General features: G+C 33.6%; 3 protein-coding genes across 3 annotated transcripts; all 3 read left to right on the top strand.

The window, feature by feature from the left end:
* Window positions 1–4,709: 4,709 nt before the first annotated feature.
* Window positions 4,710–7,805, top strand: LOC133306018 (uncharacterized). Its single transcript, XM_061506282.1, has 4 exons — window positions 4,710–5,010; window positions 5,826–5,851; window positions 7,192–7,527; window positions 7,653–7,805. Exons 1-4 carry the CDS (start codon window positions 4,848–4,850, stop codon window positions 7,803–7,805), a joined length of 678 nt encoding a protein of 225 aa, XP_061362266.1. The 5' UTR covers window positions 4,710–4,847.
* A 1,824-nt stretch (window positions 7,806–9,629) lies between these two features.
* LOC133306017 (RING-H2 finger protein ATL70-like) lies at window positions 9,630–10,118 on the top strand. The gene has a single exon (XM_061506281.1). The coding sequence runs from the start codon at window positions 9,630–9,632 to the stop codon at window positions 10,116–10,118; it is 489 nt and encodes a 162-aa protein (XP_061362265.1).
* Window positions 10,119–12,203: 2,085 nt separating this feature from the next.
* Window positions 12,204–14,886, top strand: LOC133306016 (uncharacterized). Its single transcript, XM_061506280.1, has 5 exons — window positions 12,204–12,405; window positions 12,488–12,856; window positions 13,004–13,619; window positions 13,783–14,297; window positions 14,420–14,886. The coding sequence occupies exons 1-5, from the start codon at window positions 12,204–12,206 to the stop codon at window positions 14,884–14,886; spliced, it is 2,169 nt and encodes a 722-aa protein (XP_061362264.1).
* Window positions 14,887–18,473: the final 3,587 nt, after the last annotated feature.

Raw genomic sequence — 18,473 nt, 5'->3', positions numbered from 1 at the left:
TTGGTAGGGGTTTTCCTCTTATATAGCTGGGCAACTTTTATCCGTATTCTTATTTGACCATGTTTGGTACATGGTTTCAACAAATTTTACTAGCAAATTGGTTTCCCCAGCCATTATGATTCTTTTGTAAAAATTGATCAAAAACACTGTTTTAAAAACCCACATGGAGGGTAGTATTTGGGATTTAGATGGGGAAGGGGAAAAGGAGCTATACGCCGGAGACAATAATGACCCTTGTATATATTGTTGAAAGTGGAGTCTCTGTTTTATTTTCTTCTTCGTCATTTTGATTGATTTTGTTCTTCTATTTAAATACCCAATTACTCTTTAACATTGAAAAACAAAAAACAAAAACTGATTTTGTTTTACCTTGTCGTTTTCAATTCTGTTGAAGAATGATAAATGAATTGGGTTGCTTTTGGTGATTAAAATTAAAATTTAAATATTATATATATAAGATTCAAGAGTTGTTTTGGTAATTTAACTCTATTTTTCCATCTATATTTTATCTCACACCAAACATAAATTTTATAAATCTTACCTAATTTGCCCATTAAATTTTTTTCCAACCAAACAACTTTTTTTACATTTTCCTATCAAACTCACTTTCCAACCATTTCCTTATCAATTACATCTCCCTAGTATTCAAATTTTTTTTCCTCAACCAAACACCTGTTAAAGAAAGCATTCCAGGATTATTGTACTTGCATAAGCGCACACATTCAAATAATAATTGGGAATATAATGACCCAAGATATCGTCCCACGGCGAACATATACTTAATGTGAATTACAAATTGTGTAAAGAATGAAAATGAATGCCAAAGACAATTAAAAACATAATCTTGGTTCATATTGCTTTAAACAGCGCGTCGTTATTTATTTTTCAATCTTTCTTCCAAAGGAGGAACAACAGATCATAGGAACAATTAATCGTGAGAATGCAACAGCAAGGAGAAATGTAGTAATTAAATTGAGCAAATTTTAGAACAATACAATGAAATGAAACGTGTAACGTAAGATAACAAAGAAGGAATGGATGTACTAGGCTCAGGACCTCATCTAATAAATTTGTTTAGGTTATTTTTCTTTGTCAATGCTGATTCCTTAAGCTCTTGGGCTATTTGGTATATGAAACCCCGTGTTCTCTTGCGGTTTCGTTCTCAACAATTACACTGTACCATATCTTAATAAATTTGGTAGTCTTTTATTCTTAAGACAACCAGTGAGAGTGTTTCCACACTTTCACCTTCCAACTAATATTCTGAAGTTCAAGATCCCTTCATGATGGAAGTTCCTCTCTCATATTTGTTCAATTTCTATTGATACAAGATATTAAAACACGAAATATCAGAAATTTATTGGATTAAGTAAGTGAAATTCGATTACAGAGATTAATAGCTTTACAGATTATCCATTCCAAATGACAATTAGCTTATGCTTAAAGGTATGATTGAAAATACAATAGAAACATCAACCCCTTGAAATCCCATTAACAGATTCGAGATTCAAGTTGGAGATAAAAGGTAAGAACAGAAAACAAAATATTACATACTTAAAACATAGAAATCAGGGGACAAGTAGGAAAAAGAGAAAACAAAGATGAAAATGAAGAACACTGGTGGTTGTCCGTGAGGGGACTTGTGGGGATGAGAGAAAGGTTCTAGAAAAAAAACTCTATTTTGCCTTCATTTGATCTTCTATTTATAATGATGAATTACTAGCAATTTGGTGAATATTGCAGCTTGTTCCTTCCACTGTTAGATGGGACGTTTCTTCTTCTTGCATCGGATGCATGTAAAATGCTGAGTTGTCCTTGCTTTTCTCTTTCTTGTAACAATCTCTGAGCATGTCAGAATTATTCCCCTCTATTACAATATATCACAAGAAAGAATGAAAAGCAAATAAAAAATACCAAATGTGATATTATCGACAGGTCAAGAACCGCGGTTCAACCGGTGACCTGGTGGACCGGTTTTATAGTTCAACCCTGTTTTAGGAAAAATATTTTCAATGTTGCAGCATGAGAATGCCTAACAACAACTTACCACTCGGCTGAGTTTGCTTGTTAGTTAATATGCACCATTTAATATATATATATATATATATATATATTATCATTTAATAGAATTATTTCAAAATAGCATTTAGTGAGAATTGAACCCTTGTTATGAAGATATAAATTATAGTCTTTATTACTAAAATACATTGGTTCTTACTTCACTTGCACCATTTAAAATATTTATTATATAATTGAGTATAAAATATAAATTTATATATATATATATATCCGATTCATGCGGTTGAACCAGTGATCCACTGGTTGAACTAGTGACCCACTGACCCGGTACTCCAACAGAGTCAATCACCGATCCGGATTTAATAATATTGTGTGATATATTGTAATACCCTCATCCTTTGTGTCTTGGTGCCATGATTGCAATGTTAGTGGGTGCCATTTTGTAGTACCTTGCAAAAAGCAAAATATAAGAATGAGTGAATTAAAAAGTAACCAACAATATAGCTCATTTTTTCCTTTTCTTTTTCCCTCACTTTTTCACATTCACGCCTCGTTTATTTACTGAGATCAAAATTTACTGTATTTTCACCATTATTTACTAAATTATTTAATGCTGGAACGTAAAATAGCAGTATTCCATCAACCGGAACGCTTTAAATGGGGCTGGAACGCAGTCTCATCAATAATTTTTATATTATATTTATATAACATGTGCCATGGGATTTAACTATATAGCTAACATTTTCTACATGTATGCCTCTCCTTAAGAACTTTTCTGTTTATAGAACCGCCTTCTAACTTCTATAGCCAGGATAGTATCTTCTTCACTGACATTTTTAATCTAGAATTTTGAAGTGAGATATTTCTAAGTTTCTTGTTGGGTAATATATTTTCTTAATAAATTTCTTTGCCATTACATGACAGCACTCTCTTAAGGGAGCTTGACAAATTCTATTTCTGTTAGATTGCTACAGCCACAACTAACTACTTTTCTATTAAGCATTTTCGTCCAACACTAATGAATTCATTTTTATCACTAATAAGTAGAGTGAGAAGTGACTTGAAGTTGGCCAAGTCGTACTAACTTAATTAGATTAGTTCCATGACTATAAACTTAACTTGTTAATAAAATAAATTTAATTTCTTGATTTAAGCTAGCTCGATGAGTTAGAGTCAAGTTTTATATTTATTTTTTTAAATGCCTATATATTTTAATCTAATTTTTTTAATAACATAAAAATTTATATCAAATGCATATATATATATATTAAATTTTAAAAAAAAAATATATAATTCAATGCGTGTAGCGCACTTAACAACGTAAGGTAAACAGGTTGAAAGAAAATCTAAATTTGATTCACGTAAGGTATCCGGGAATACTTTAGAGGCTGACTCGACTCAAAGATATAATTAGGGTTGGTAATATATATATATATATATATATATATATATATATATATAATATAATTAAATTAAAAATATCACACATATATATATATATATGGGTTTTATAAGAGTTATGTTGTAGGAAAAGTGATTGTGTTATGTTATAGAGATTCGTTTTGCGTGCCGAAGTTTTTTTTTTTTTTTGCTGCGGGCCCCACAAAATGTTGTGAGTGTAGGAAAATTTTTGTGGTCATGTTAAATGATAGATGATAAACCCTATATATATATATATATATATATTATGAGTTAATAAATTAAATATAAAAAGTCAGGCTCAGTTCATTAGTTAACTTGTTAATCTGATCAATTAAATTATGCATAACCTCGAGAAGCGATGTCATGTCTCATGCCCCCTAAATTTTCTTGTCTTTACACGTGATTTTTAAAAATAAATAAAACTTCGTTTAGCTTGGCCTCTTTTAAATAAAGTGATTTTTTCTTTCTTTCTTTTCCCTCTCTCTGCATGTCTTTCTCAAGAAAATTCTGTAGTTCCTGCGATAAATTGTTTGCACACTCGTAGCTGCCTTAAACCTTTTTGAAAGAGGATATGAAGGATATATGGAGATTTTCGCTACAAATTCACGCTAAATATAATTTGCATAATTATTAACATTTGTATTGTGGTCCACTTGAAAAGACACTGAAAATAATAAGTCAAGGTGAGCCTCCCCCTTTCGAGGCAGAAAAAATATTTGTGTAAATTTTTTTTTGGTAAATATGTGTCAATTTTCTTTGTACAAGATTGATAAATTCAATTAATAATAATAAATGTAAATAAATAATTACATAATTTTATGCCATGTAATAATTTATTAATTATCGATTATTTTAATTTATTCAATTTTGTCTTGACAAAACCTATATAATTTTTTTCCCCCAAATAAGTTATTCTACTTTTGTTATAACCAATGACAATGTTATTAAATTCGGATCAGTTATCGACTTGATTAGTGTATCCAATCAATTAATCATTGGTTGAACCATTTAAATTAAATTTATGTACTTTTGCAAAAAAAATAAATTAAATTTATGTAAATATATATAAAAATGGGAAAAAAAGAGTGCAAGCTTATGTCATTTTAGCAATTTTTAACTATGCATTCACAGAAATACATAATTGTAATATTAAAGTTGTATTTTTTTCTCTATCAACAGACAACTTATGAAAGAAAGAAAAAAAATATAACTTTAATATTATAACGATACATTTTTGAAAATGCATAATTAAAATCAATATAATTAAACTTGAAAAGACCTTACCAGGTCGACTCGAATTCCGATGACCCAGGGGAGTGACCGGTTCGAGTCACCATTCGGTTAAGGTATGTGGCCTCTAAAGACTTGTCCGACTCACCCGATTTTTTCGGGGGTCTGATGAACCGATGCATTTTCATTGCATGGTTACCACGAGCGTCGAAGCCAATGCAAAAACAGAAGCAGAAGCGGATGTGGCACTCGCTAATGCACAAAACAACAAAGAGAGGTTGAAGCTCAAAGAACTCTTCGAACAAGCCTACGAGAGATGTCGCACTGCTCCCATGGAAGGTGTTTCCTTCACCCTTGACCAATTCACTAACGCTCTCGAGAAGTATGATTTCGATTCTGAAATTGGGACCAAGGCAAATTCCTTTCTTTCCCTCTATTTTATCACAAAGTTACCAACTTTATCACTGTATGATATAGTTTTTGATGAATTAATCGCTGTTGGGTTTTTGTTTAATTTTCTATTTACTTAGAATTTCAGAATTTCAGACATGTTTTGATTGAAGATGAAAAAGGGTGCTGTTGAATTAAATTTGTTGCTTTGTGTATGGATGTGAATGTTTACCTGATTTGTCCGTGTCAATTGTTAATTGGTTGTGTATATGAAGAAGACAAACAAGGTGATTGTAGTTTAAGGGAATCTATTGGATTGAGATTTCAAAGGATTTTAATGAATTATTTTTGGACAAAAAAATTCATTGGTATTTAATAAGGATTTTAAAAGATTGAAAAAGCCACGTGGTATTCGATTAAGATTTTAAAAGATTATTTCAGAGTTCGTCCAAATTTGTTGGTGTTCAATCAGGATTTTAAACAAAGGAAAAACAATCTCGTGATATTCAAAAATCTGACGATTTTAATGAATTTTCTATTGGTGTGGATTTCGTGAGACTTTTTAGTGAGAAATATAAATAAGATGTCTCTCTCACAATCTTACTATAACCCTGAGATTTCTCTATTGTAGTGTCTCACAATATACTATATATAGCCTTTTCTCAAAGTCAATGTATGTTCTTTTTTGACTTTCATATATTTTCTTAGGTTTTGGTATTCCTTCTTCATGATTAATAATGCGATTCATTTTTATTTTTTACCAGAGTTGTATAGAGTTGACGATAAACAGGTATGTGCTCATATCTTCAATTTGAAATTGAACTAATAAGCTTACCATATACTAGAACGGGCCAACTCGGCTTGACCCGGCCTAACCCGTTTCCAACCAAAAAAAAAAGAGTTGGGTTAGGGTTGTCTCAAAAAAAGAATGAGCCAGAAAATCCAACCCAACCTGACCCGAGCCGAGTGAGGGTTGACTCACAGGTTGGCTCAAAAAAATGGAAAAAAAAATAGCCTTTGTCACACTCACACAGTACATGTGGTGGGAAAGCTAAGGAAATGTTTTTCATTTGATATAAGATATTTACTGCAAAGGAAAACATTTAATATAAGATATTTAGTTGTTGAGTATAATTAATTTAATAAGTTACAAGACCAACCAGCAACCACAGTGTATGCATTTAGAATTTAGCCTTTAGGTTTCAACTTTTTTTGAACAGATCTGACCCCCTTATTATTCTTTTGTATTTTTTAATAAAAAAAAGATAACCCGCGAGTTGACCCTTTTGACCCGCGGGTTAGCTCGATTTTTTTTTTTGAGCTGGCTCAGGTTGTCAGCTCATTTTTGCCAATCCAACCCGACTCATTTTATGCAGGTTATGAGCCAACCCGACGGGTTGGCTCATTTTTTCCATCCCTACCACGTACATTCTTTGTAACCTTATTCTTTTCTATATTGTTTGGATTATAATGAGCATAAAATCCTAATATTCTTCGTGTTTGGCAATGATACATATTAAAATCATAATAATCCAGTGGCAAGCTCTATCAAATATATATATATATATATATGTATGCATGTATATATATATTTGTGTGTGTGTATATATATATATATATATATATATATATATATATATAGGTTTTTAAAGTTTGACACCTTATCTAAGAGTCATTAAGTCAAAAAAGATCGACGATTCTAATTTATAAGCATATGACACCATTAATCTTTTTTAATCTAACAGCTCTCAGATGAGATGTCAAACTTTAAATTTAACACCGGAATCAAAAGATCCTCTCCCATATATATATATATGTGTGTGTGTGTGTGAGTGTATGTATGTTGTCTAGACACACACACAGACACACAAGAGCACATACATATTTAATGAGCATCGTCTGCAATTTGTATATGTATCTAATCTCAATTAGAGACAAAAATATATGTGCTCTATTTTTTTAAGCATGTGTTCTATTTTTTTCCCTACATAATCATTAGCTTGTTTAATCCTTTTTTTATTGTTTGTTGATTGAACTATTTAACGTTGGTTTGCTTTACTCATTTGAATAAACTTTTTTTAAATTGTGATGATATTAATCTCATTTAAAATTGTTTTAATTATTGTCTAGTTTTTATTTTATTACAGTAAATGGGGGATTTACAATAAGAAAATAAGGAAGGAAAGGGAAAAGAGAAAGAGAACTATAAATCTTGGACCATGCATGATACTAATAAGTTGTTGCACCTCTTGGTGGATGCTATCAACAATGCATTGCGAGCAAAATGTAGAAAGAGCAATACTTCATCATCTTAATGCAAAGACTAGGTTTCCTAAAACTTATACTCATTACTTGAGTCAGCTAAAGTGGTTGAAGAACCAATATAACAAAATGTCGACGATTATGCGTAACAACTCTGGCTTTGGGTGGGATACAATTACAAAGACGTTCACGACTAGTGATGAAGTTTAGGAAGATTACTTGAAGGTGAGCTTGTTAGTTCATTATTTTTTAATATATTAATATCTTACTAGATTAGTACATTACATTATTTGTAATATATTAACAATGACAAATTTGTTATTTGCCAGTCTCATCTAATTCACAGTAAGCTTCGTGAAAAAAGTGCAATTGATTATGAAGAATTGAAGATTGTCTTTAGTGGTGCAACTGCTACTGGGAATGGTTCCATTGCATTAGGCACTAATGATACCGATGCTACAACTTTTGGAGAAAAAAAATAGGGATTCCTGGATGGAAGACTAGGTGTATGATCCTATCAATGATGCCTTCATAGCACCAAATCACTATGAACCACTTGACCATTCTCCATCACCCCATCAATGTAGTCCACCATCTCATTCCCCTTTAGATTCGGAGGTTCTCTTTAGATATGTGGACGATGTTGCTTAGTAATTTTGAATGTTTGTTTAAAATTATATTAGATTTTACTAAATAAGAAAATTATATTAGGTTTTACTTTTTTTTTATTAATTCATTGCATTTCTTTGTTATTTTTTATTGACTCTTGTAATTTTGAATGTTTGTTAAAATTCATATGATTTTTTAAAATCTTATAAATCAATATTGTTCTTTCAAATATTATAAATTCTATTAAAATTCTTTAAAATCAAATCTTATGAAATCTTGATTGTAATTTTTTTTTTTTAAAAAGTCTTTAAAGTTCATCCAATTCTAATAGTCTTTTAAAATCTATATGATTTTTTATTTTAAAAAAGTATTTTAAAATCATAATCCAATACACTCCTCTAAAGCTTGCACATTTTACTCTTTTGTTTTTTTTTCTTGGAAAAGTTCCTAGAGGTAATCTAAATAGATCGGTGATGTTTGCTAGTTATGTTTTAGGTTAAGGGCACTGTATTTGGTACAAATGCAGGTCGAGCTTATGTTGAGACAACTTTGGTACCATGGGCATAATGACCGAGTGCATTTTTTTTTTTTATCTATTTTTTCTTATTTTGTGTAATTTATTGATTAATTATAAACTTGTAAAAATGTGATTGAGTAATTTTTGAGCTTAATTAGTGAATTTTATTTAACTCATTTTAGATATGGAGAGTATATTTAAATTTATATGTTTATATATATATATATATATATGGGTCAACTGGTCCAACCAGTAACCCAATGACTCAGTACCTCGACCAGGTCGACGGCCAGGTCAGGTTTAATAACACTTGTTAAAACTACTAAAATGACATAATTGATGTTCCTTAAAAAGACACTCACTAAACTCATAATAAATATATATAAAGAGGTAATATGTTCTTGACTGGATTACATGCATGGCCAGTTAATTAACTGAACTGGATCGATTAATGATCTAATTCGCAGTTCAATCGGACCAACTGGCCAGGTCGAGTCGATTTCATTAATAACACTTATTATAAATATTATAATAGATAAAAATGAATTTACGTGGCTATAAAAAAAGTCAAATTAAGTTAATGCACTTCTTATGAGAATTAATGCAGAATCAAAATATTGCCTAAGTAGTAGCATCAAAAGCTGATTTTAAATGTTTCAACTTGTAAGACGCAGTCCCGTACACGCAATGTTGGTATTTTAAAATGTAAAAGTATTGTTGAACTTAGTTTAAATTATATGATTTTGGCTTCAAATATTGGCTGCTCTAATGTATTATTCTTCTAATTTGTTCAATATATAATAATTCAGAAACAATTGGATCGATATACAGTTGTCATATACTTAAACATCTATAGAATTTAGGTTTGCATAAAGTCGTTGTCATGTCCCTTTATCCTACACCACATTGAAATTTCTCGTAGAAAGAAAAGCCAACCAAAAAATAACATTAAAATAAAAGACCAAGGTTAATGTATTGAATGCGAAAAGGACATAAACGTTGACCACCAAAGTTATATTGCCTAGTCAGATTCTTAATTAAATCTGGTGACTTCGTTAGTTAATAAGGTTCCATATTCCTCCAAATCGATCCCACTCTAAAATTTCATTGAAGATGAACAAGAACCTTGGGAACCAACAACAACAACAACAACAACAACAACAACGGGGATATTGATGCAATGGTGTTCACATATGCCATAGCATTTGTAGTTGGGTTAATGTTCGCAATTCTCACAATAGCTTTTGCGTGTGTGAGGCTTCGAATGACTCGCACCCCCAACATACTAAGTATTTTGGCTGGTATTCCACCATCTCATCATCAAGCAGGAGAATTAGGCATAGTTGAAGATATGGAACAAGGTCTTCATCTTAATCATAATCATAATCATGATATTGACACAAGTTTTGATAGCTACCCCAAGTTGTTATACTCAGAAGTAGAGAAGAATAAAGATGGTTATTCGAGCTGCTCCATCTGCTTAGGCGATTACAAAGAAACTGACATGTTGAGGTTACTTCCTGATTGTGGCCATCTCTACCATCTTGATTGTGTTGATCCATGGCTCAGGTTACATTCCACATGTCCCATTTGTCGAAAATCTTCGGTTCAAACTCCTCGCTCTAGTGCCTCCATTGTTGGGGAATCCGCTACTATCCCTGTTGTGTAGATGTTCACAAAGAAAAGAGGTTCAATCCAATCACTTCTTTCTCTCTCTCTATATATATATATATGCATGTTTAGCTAGATTTATTTATTTATTTTTAATAGAAATATATAGAATCATTTTAAAGTTATAATTTTAATCTGATAGAAGAATCCTTAATATAATCAAGAGATCCTTGATTATGAATTCAATATCTTTAAAAAAAAGTCATAATTTTTGATGAGGGTGAAGAGATTCAAACTTAGACTTAGGATATCAAACATCAGTTGAAATAAATAAATAAATAAATAAATCCTTTAATATAGGACGACTTGGTTTAAGAGTCCTTCGTTAAAAGTAGAAGATCAAATCATGTTCGAAAATATATAATCTTCCTTGATTATTTTTCAGATGGTAAAAATGCAAATTGCTCTCTCACCTTTTTCTTGTGCGACCAATCCCAAAACTGGTGGCGGTGTATTCAACGAACTTGCCTAGTTAATGATTATTTTCTCTCTTTCTAGTTTATAAGCATTCAGGGGCCATTTTCTTTTGCGTGCTCTGTATGGTGGGGCAACAGCGATGGTTACTATATAATATATTGATGACTTCGACGACATTAGTTAGATATATCTGTGAATTGAAGTGTGAGGTAAATAAGCCATAGTGAGCAAGTGGGAATGTGGGACCCAAGTTAGAGCCATGCCACGTATTCTTAGGCCAAAATGGTTTCACACCTAACTATTCGTTAATGGGCTGGAATTCTAGTATATTGTATATAGATCCCCTCTGATTGGCCTTTTAAAAAAAAACTATCTTTCCTGTCTTCTTTATTTTAGAAGTAATTTTTATAAAAGTTAAAGTTATTTATATTTTTAAAAAAAATATTTGACTTTTAATTTCTAATTTTTTATAAGCTAAAATTTTTAGCTTTAAAAAAAGAGAGTAAATTTTTGATTTTTTTGTGACTTCTACTTTTTTTAAAACAGACATCAAAACGAACTAATAATAAAAAGTGTTTTTTTAAAAAGAGAGAGAGAGAGAGAGAGAGAGAGAGAGAGATAGAGAGCAGTTTTTAGAGAAAAAAGTTAGGTTGGAACTTAGTATGGTTAAGCACTATGTAGCACCGATACTGACACGGGAAACGTGACACGATACGACACGACACTCCGACACGTTAATTTTAAAAAATGTTAGATTTCGACACGTTAGGACACGTTTTGATATTAAATAATATTTTTAATTTATGTAGTGTATATTATATTTAATATTCAATAATTTAACAAAAAAATGAAACTAAACTTATAATATTCATCAATTTTGCAAAGAAACATAAGATATCACAAATATTTATATTAAACTCAATAAAATGGTAATCGAAATTTAACGAATCTAATAGTTGAAACTAAAAACTCAACGCAACGCAACCTTTCAACCTTTTTTTTAAATTTCTATAACACGTGTTAGAGTGTCGGGGAGTGTCGGAGTGTCGGACACGACACGTCAGAATTTTTGAAGTGTCGGTGCTTCAAATAAGCATATCAGTATTGTTGCCTATTCTGAATATATATATATATATATATATATATATATATATATATATATATATATAAAAGGATAGATTATTATTATTTTTTCTGTCTACCTTTGCTATTACTCTTCAACATCGTTAGATCATAATCTCAACTACCTTTATCATTTCTCTTTTCTATTGAGATTTTGATCTAATGGTGTTAGAGGGTGGTAGGCAAAGATAAGCAAAATAAAAGGTAGGTAGAATAACCTATATATATATATAGGGATTTGCATCTATCATGTCACATGACACAAAAAAGTTTTCTACACACACAACATTTTGTGGGGCCTGCACTTTTGAAGCAAAATAAAATAAAATTAAGGCACGCAAAACGAATCTCTATAACATTACACAATCACTTTTCCTACAACATAACTCTTATGAAACCCATATATATATATATATGGGGATGGTTCTTTTGACTCCAGAGTAAGACTTATAAGTTGGAGTTGGAGTTAGATTATTACTCAGTGATTGTGAAACTTCTGGGGAAGAAAGTTGGAGTTAGATTCTTACTCAATCGTTTACTGAGAATGTGGAATATCTCAGGCACATATGAGTTCATTGATCTGGAGAATGACTACTTTTTGTTCCGATTTTCAAATAAGAATGATTACTCTCATGTTTTGGAGGATGGTCCTTGGATCATAGCTGATCATTATGTGGTAGTTCAACGGTGGCGTCCATTTTTTAATCCTTATGATGATGAGATCATAAAGCTGGCAGTTTGGATTCGTATTCCAGGACTTCCTATTGAATTCTATACCTCTCATCATTTGTGGAATATAGGTAGTTTTTTTTTTTTTTGTAAATATAGGTAGTATTTTTGGTCGCACATTGAAGATTGATAGGAACTCTATCAGGAAACGTGATTCTGGTGAAGGTGATATTACAGAGAGAGCAAAGTTTGCTAGAATTTGTGTCGAAGTTGATCTTAGGAAAAGCTTTTTGTCCAAATTCCGGATTGCTGATCGTATCTTCCATGTTGGATATGAGGGTCTCCACTTAGTTTGTTTTGCTTGTGGAAAGTATGGGCATAGAAGGGATCAGTGTTCCCATAGTAATCTTCAACAAGATACTACGGTTTATTCTCCTGAAGTTTCTGACTCGGTGGTGCGTAAGCAGCCGGAAAAAGATTTTGTTCCGGCGAAGGAGGAACCGTTTGGGAATTGGATGCTAGTGCAGCGTAACCGTCGATCAAGGAGCATAACACAATCAAAGGAGGAATCAAGGAGCATAGCACAATCAAAGGAGGAATCAAGGAGCATAGCACAATCAAAGGAGGAATCATTACCATCGGGTAGGAGACAAGTTGGCGTTGTTAATAATGCAGCGTTACGTAATAAGGCAGTTTCCAATTCTCATCCTAATCACAGACAGGTCATTCAATCAGGTTCAAGATTTCAAGCTATTGCTGAGTTGGCTCAAAAGGATAATAATATCTTAATTATTTCTGATTCTCCAGTAATTGATTCAATCAGCATTGAATCTGGCCTGACACAAATTAATCATGGGGAATTAATTGCTCATAATGAAGAACCGTTGGTGAAAAAGGATATTCAAATGGAAACAGTTTCTCCATCTGCTAACCTATCCGCGGGCAAGTCGAGAAAAGAGGTCCAAAGTCAAGGAGTAAAATTCAAAGAGAACCAAAAGAAGAAAGCAACTGCATCATCTGCTAAAGTTCATCAGCTGGTCCAGAATGCTAATATTAGCAAAGACAGATTAAATGCTTCAAAAGGTTCAGAATCTCAAAAGAATAATTTTAAACTTGATTCTCAGAAGAATATGTCGGAGGATTTCCAAGATAGACAAATTGTCTTGCACCCTTCTTTATCTAAATTCCAGAGGAAGACGTCTCATGTGGTTAATGATCAGCAAGAGACTCTTCCTTCTTCTAGTGGCTTGGATAATGGAGGTAAACATGGAAGACCACCAGATGCTCTTACGTTAATGAGGAATTTTTATCAAACTCACAAGGATTCTATCCCTTTGGATAATTTGGACGTTTTGGGTGCGACTTCGGTCTATACCAATGCTCTTTCTTAGGGCCAGTTTCTGTTCGGATAAATTTAAGATTGTTTTTATGAATATTTTGACCTGGAATTGTAGAGGGGCTGGGAAAAGGAGTTTTCCGCCTCTAATTCGGGATCTTTCTCATAGATACATTATTAAAGTTATGGCTTTGTTAGAAACCAGATTGAGTGGTGTTATGGCGGATAGAGCTATTCGGCGTCTTGGTTTTTCTGGTCACTTTCATCGTGATGCTGTTGGTTTTTCTGGCGGTATTTGGGTGCTTTGGAACACTGATGAAGTTTCAATGGATGTTCTTTTTTCTCATCACCAACTTGTCCATACTAAAATTTGTTGGGTAAAAGAAAATAGAGAGGAGTTCATGACTTTTATTTATGCAAGTCCGCGAAGACAGGAACGTATTCAGCTGTGGGAAATTCTGTCTTCACTGTTTGATCAGTCCATGAGGAATGCAGCTTGGGGGATAACAGGTGATTTTAACACTTATTTGTATGAGTATGAGAAGCTAGGTGGTAATGGGCATAACTGGAATAGCATGAGGGAATTTCGTGATTGTTTAGATGAATGTAGTTTGTCTGACATTGGCAATCAAGGTCCTATTTTCACTTGGCAAAGAAGAAATCTTCAGGAACGTCTTGATAGGGTTTGCGCTAATGATAATTGGAACTTGTTTTCCCTAATCGTGTGGCTTTCAACTTGCCTTTCTTTGGCTCAGATCATCGACCAATGTTATTATGGGAAGGTCAACCTGCTATTTATCCGAGAGGGGAGCGTCCTTTCCGTTTTCTAGCGTCCTGGTTAACAGAGAGCACTTTTCATGAGGTGGTTAATGGATGTTGGTCAAACAATGTAAACTGGATGCATGCTATGGAGACATTTCAGATTAATGCTTCGGAATGGCATATAAATGTTTATAGGATTGCTCTGAAAAGAAAGAATGATTTGCATGCAAGGATTAGAGGTATTGATAGATGTCTTAGTTATCAGTACAGTCATAACCTTGAGATGTTGCAAAAGGATCTATGGAGGGAACTAGACAAGATTTATCTTCAAGAGGAAATTACTTGGTTTCAAAGATCGAAATTGAATTGGTTTGCTATTGGAGATAGGAACTCACGTTTCTTTCATTTTGTGACGGTTGCCAGACGTAGGAGGAATCGCATAGATACGTTGAAAAACTAGGAGGGAGTTTGAATTGGTGATCAACAGGTTTTAATGGAAATGGTTGTTTCTTTCTTTGAAAATCTATACACAAAAGATCCATTACCTAAACTGGCTTTTCCAGTTCGTGGCTTTTTTCCAGTTATTGAAGTGCATGCTTTAGACACGATGAGTATTATGCCAAACAGTAAGAAGATCAGAGATGTAGTCTTCTCTTTTGGTCCATACAAGTCGCCTGGGAAGGATGGGCTTAATGCTCTTTTCTTTCAATCTCAGTGGGATAAGGTGGGTGAGTCAGTTATCTCTTTTGTGAAAGGTGTGTTCCTTCATCCGGATAATATCAAAGAGGTTAACCAAACTTTGATTTGTCTGATTCCTAAGATTGATGTGCCTGAATTACTTAAAGATTTCAGACCTATTAGCCTTTGTAATGTTATTTACAAGACTGTAACTAAGATTGTGGCTAATAGGCTGAAATTTCATATGGCTCACTTTGTTATGCCTAATCAATGTGGTTTTATTAAGGGTAGACAAGGAGCGGATAATCTCATTGTGGCTCAGGAAATCATTCATTCCATGAATAAAAAGAGAGGAGGTAAGAGTTGGATGACTGTCAAAGTTGATTTAGAAAAGGCTTATGACAAGATTTCTTGGGAGTTTTTGAAAGACACGCTTGTGGATGTTGGTTTGCCTGAGAATATTATTTCTCTGTTCATGTGTTGTGTCTCGTCATGTACAATGAATTTGTTATGGAATGGATCAACTACGACAAAATTTTCTCCTAATCAAGGTCTTCGTCAGGGAGATCCTTTGTCTCCTTATCTTTTCATCCTTTGCATGGAAAGACTTGCTCATTTGATTAATGTAGCAGTTCAAGAGGACGTTTGGAAGCCTATCAGATTGAATAGAAGGGGACCACTGCTTTCCCATATATTTTTTGCAGATGATCTTCTGCTCTTTACAAAAGCCACAGAAGGGCAAGCTGTTATTATTAATAAGATTCTTGATTGTTTTTGCAGGTGCTCTGGTGAGAAGGTTAGCAAGGAAAAAACAAAAGTCTTCTTCTCCAGAAACGTTAATCATACCCGAGTGCAGAATCTAAGCCAGTTGATGGGCTACTCTCCTACAAATGACTTGGGTAAATACTTGGGTATTCCTCTTCGTCATAGCCGTGTTACAAAGAGTACGTTTGGCTATATCTTAAATCGGATGCAAGCTCATTTAAATGCCTGGAATCAACGTACTCTTTCATTGGCAGGAAGATCAACTTTGGCTAGGTCAGTTCTTACTGCAATTCCTCAATATCCTATGCAAACTTGTATTATTCCTAGTGGTACGTGTGATCGTATTGAGAGTGTAACTAGGAATTCCATTTGGGGATCAACTTCTGAACGAAGGAAAGCTCACCTGGTTTCTTGGGAGACGGTCTGTTTGTCGAAGAATGTAGGGGGGCTTGGTTTTCGTAAAATTAAAGAGAATAATATGGCTTTTATCATGAAGCTAGGTCACCGAATCATGACTGATCGTAATTCGTTATGGGTTCAGGTCCTTCGTAGCAAGTATAAGGTGGAGGAAAGGCTCATTCCAAGTATCTCGGCTTCCGCAAATGATTCTGGTTTATGGAAGGCTATTGTTAAGTATTGGCCTCAAACTCTAGAGAATTCTCGTATCATTTTAGGGGATGGGGTTCATACGTCTTTTTGGATGGATTCGTGGGTGCCAGGATGTCCTCAACTTGTTTCTCTGGCCGTTCAACCTATTCCTCCTATTATGACTCATTGGTCTACGTCTCAATTTGTAACTTGTTATGGTAATTGGGACTGGCCTTTATTTCAGCACCTTCTTCCTACTTCAGTATTGGACAAGATTCGTAGTGTGCTCCCTCCTACAGTGGATCCTTCTCCGGACCGTGTTATTTGGGCAGGTAGCCAAGATGGGGTTTTTTTCAGTGAAATCAGCTTATAACTATCTCATGGGTACCTCGCATTATCATCAGGATAGGATTTGGAAGGTAATTTGGGCTTGGCCTGGTCCTGAACGTATTAGACAATTCTTATGGCTTCTCTACAGAGGTTCTCTTTTAACTAATGTTCATAGAGTGCATCGTCACATGGCTACAGATGCAGGGTGTCTGAGATGTCATTATAATCTTGAGGATAGTTTACATGCCATTAGAGATTGTCCTGGTGCCAGGGAATTATGGGAGCATTGGGTTCCTTCTGATAACCGTAGTGACTTTTTCTCCATGGATCTTCACCTATGGATTCAGACAAATCTAGGATTAAAAGGTCCGTTTCAAACTGATCGAACTTGGCCTTTGTATTTTGGGGTGATAGCTTGGTGTTTGTGGGGGGAAAGAAATAAGGCGATCTTTGATCAAACTATCACCTCGAAGTATGGTCTCATTAGGCGCATTACCTATACTTGTGGTAATATTCAATTGGCTAATGAAACCCTTATTAAGATTGGTCATCAGGAGCTTAGGAGAGAGGAACGTCTTATTCACTGGAATTTTCCCTCTGAGGGTTATGTTAAACTTAATGTGGATGGTTCCAGTATAGACAGTGGGCAAAGGACTGCATGTGGTGGAGTCATAAGGGATGCTGCTGGGAACTGGTTAACTGGTTTTACAAAATTCCTTGGGAGTGGTACTTCTACTTCAGCGGAAATTTGGAGGTTCTTGACAGGTATGGATCTGGCTTGGCATAATGGATTTAGGAGAGTCTTTGTGGAGGGTGACTCCAAGGTGGCTTTGGAATTTTAAGAAAAGGGTGTGACGTAAGTCATCCTCTTTCTGCTTTAATCATCCGAGCTCGTAGCATGCTTCAAAGAGACTGGATTATTCAGCTTAGTCATACTTATAGAGAAGGCAATTTTGTTGCTGATTGGCTTGCTACTCATGCACCTCATCAGGATGGACAGCTGATTGTGCTGGATGTCCCTCCAACGACTTGTTTGGAATTGCTTCGTAATGACTTGAGGGGAGTTAGTCTCCCAAGATTGTGCCCAGTATATGGCTTTTTTTGATGTTGCTTTAGTTTTCATTGTATTTCCAAAAAAAGAGAGTAAGACTTACAATTTCCGCTGTTGATGGACGGAAATCAACGGTTGTCATTAATAGTGTAATTAATAATTAATTAAATAATATAACTTCCTAAATTATAACCGTTGGATGGACTGAAATCAACAGTTAGGATGGAGAGTAAGACTTAAAAGTCTTACTCTAGGGTATATATCTCCCCTATATATATATATATATATATATATATATATATATATATATATATATATATATATGAGGTAGAATCCTTTGACACCTCATCTAATAACTGTTAGATCAAAAAAGATCAACGACTCTGATTTGTAAGCATGTGACACCATTGATCTTTTTTGATCTAATGACTATCAGATGAGATGTCAAATTTTAAATTTGACACTGGTGTCAAAGGATCCTACCCCTCTCTCTATATATATAGGGTAAATATTTCTACAGCCACTTTAGATAACATTATCTACAGCTACCCAAAAATTACGTCGTTTTGATTAACGAAGGGTGTTTCTGTAATTTTAGGTGAATTAATGGAGGGTGTTTTCGTAATTTTGTTTAT

This window comes from Gastrolobium bilobum, unplaced genomic scaffold (genome assembly GCF_033153095.1).
Source record: "Gastrolobium bilobum isolate Gb01-03AN ecotype WA unplaced genomic scaffold, APGP_CSIRO_Gbil_v1 utg34599, whole genome shotgun sequence".
Lineage (NCBI taxonomy): Eukaryota > Viridiplantae > Streptophyta > Magnoliopsida > Fabales > Fabaceae > Gastrolobium > Gastrolobium bilobum.
Note: the sequence above shows the minus strand (reverse complement) of the source record. Positions and strands in the feature narration are given on the sequence as shown.

Bases quoted from the DNA above. Each gene is read 5' to 3' on its own strand.
- LOC133306018 (XM_061506282.1), top strand. From the start codon at position 4,848: ATGCATTTTCATTGCATGGTTACCACGAGCGTCGAAGCCAATGCAAAA. The intron at 5,852-7,191 runs GTATGTGCTCAT...ATTATTGTCTAG, and splicing joins ATAGAGTTGACGATAAACAG to TTTTTATTTTATTACAGTAA. The intron at 7,528-7,652 runs GTTTAGGAAGAT...GTTATTTGCCAG, and splicing joins CGTTCACGACTAGTGATGAA to TCTCATCTAATTCACAGTAA.
- LOC133306017 (XM_061506281.1), top strand. From the start codon at position 9,630: ATGGTGTTCACATATGCCATAGCATTTGTAGTTGGGTTAATGTTCGCA.
- LOC133306016 (XM_061506280.1), top strand. From the start codon at position 12,204: ATGTGGAATATCTCAGGCACATATGAGTTCATTGATCTGGAGAATGAC. The intron at 12,406-12,487 runs GTATTCCAGGAC...TTGTAAATATAG, and splicing joins AAAGCTGGCAGTTTGGATTC to GTAGTATTTTTGGTCGCACA. The intron at 12,857-13,003 runs GTAACCGTCGAT...TTAATAATGCAG, and splicing joins GAATTGGATGCTAGTGCAGC to CGTTACGTAATAAGGCAGTT.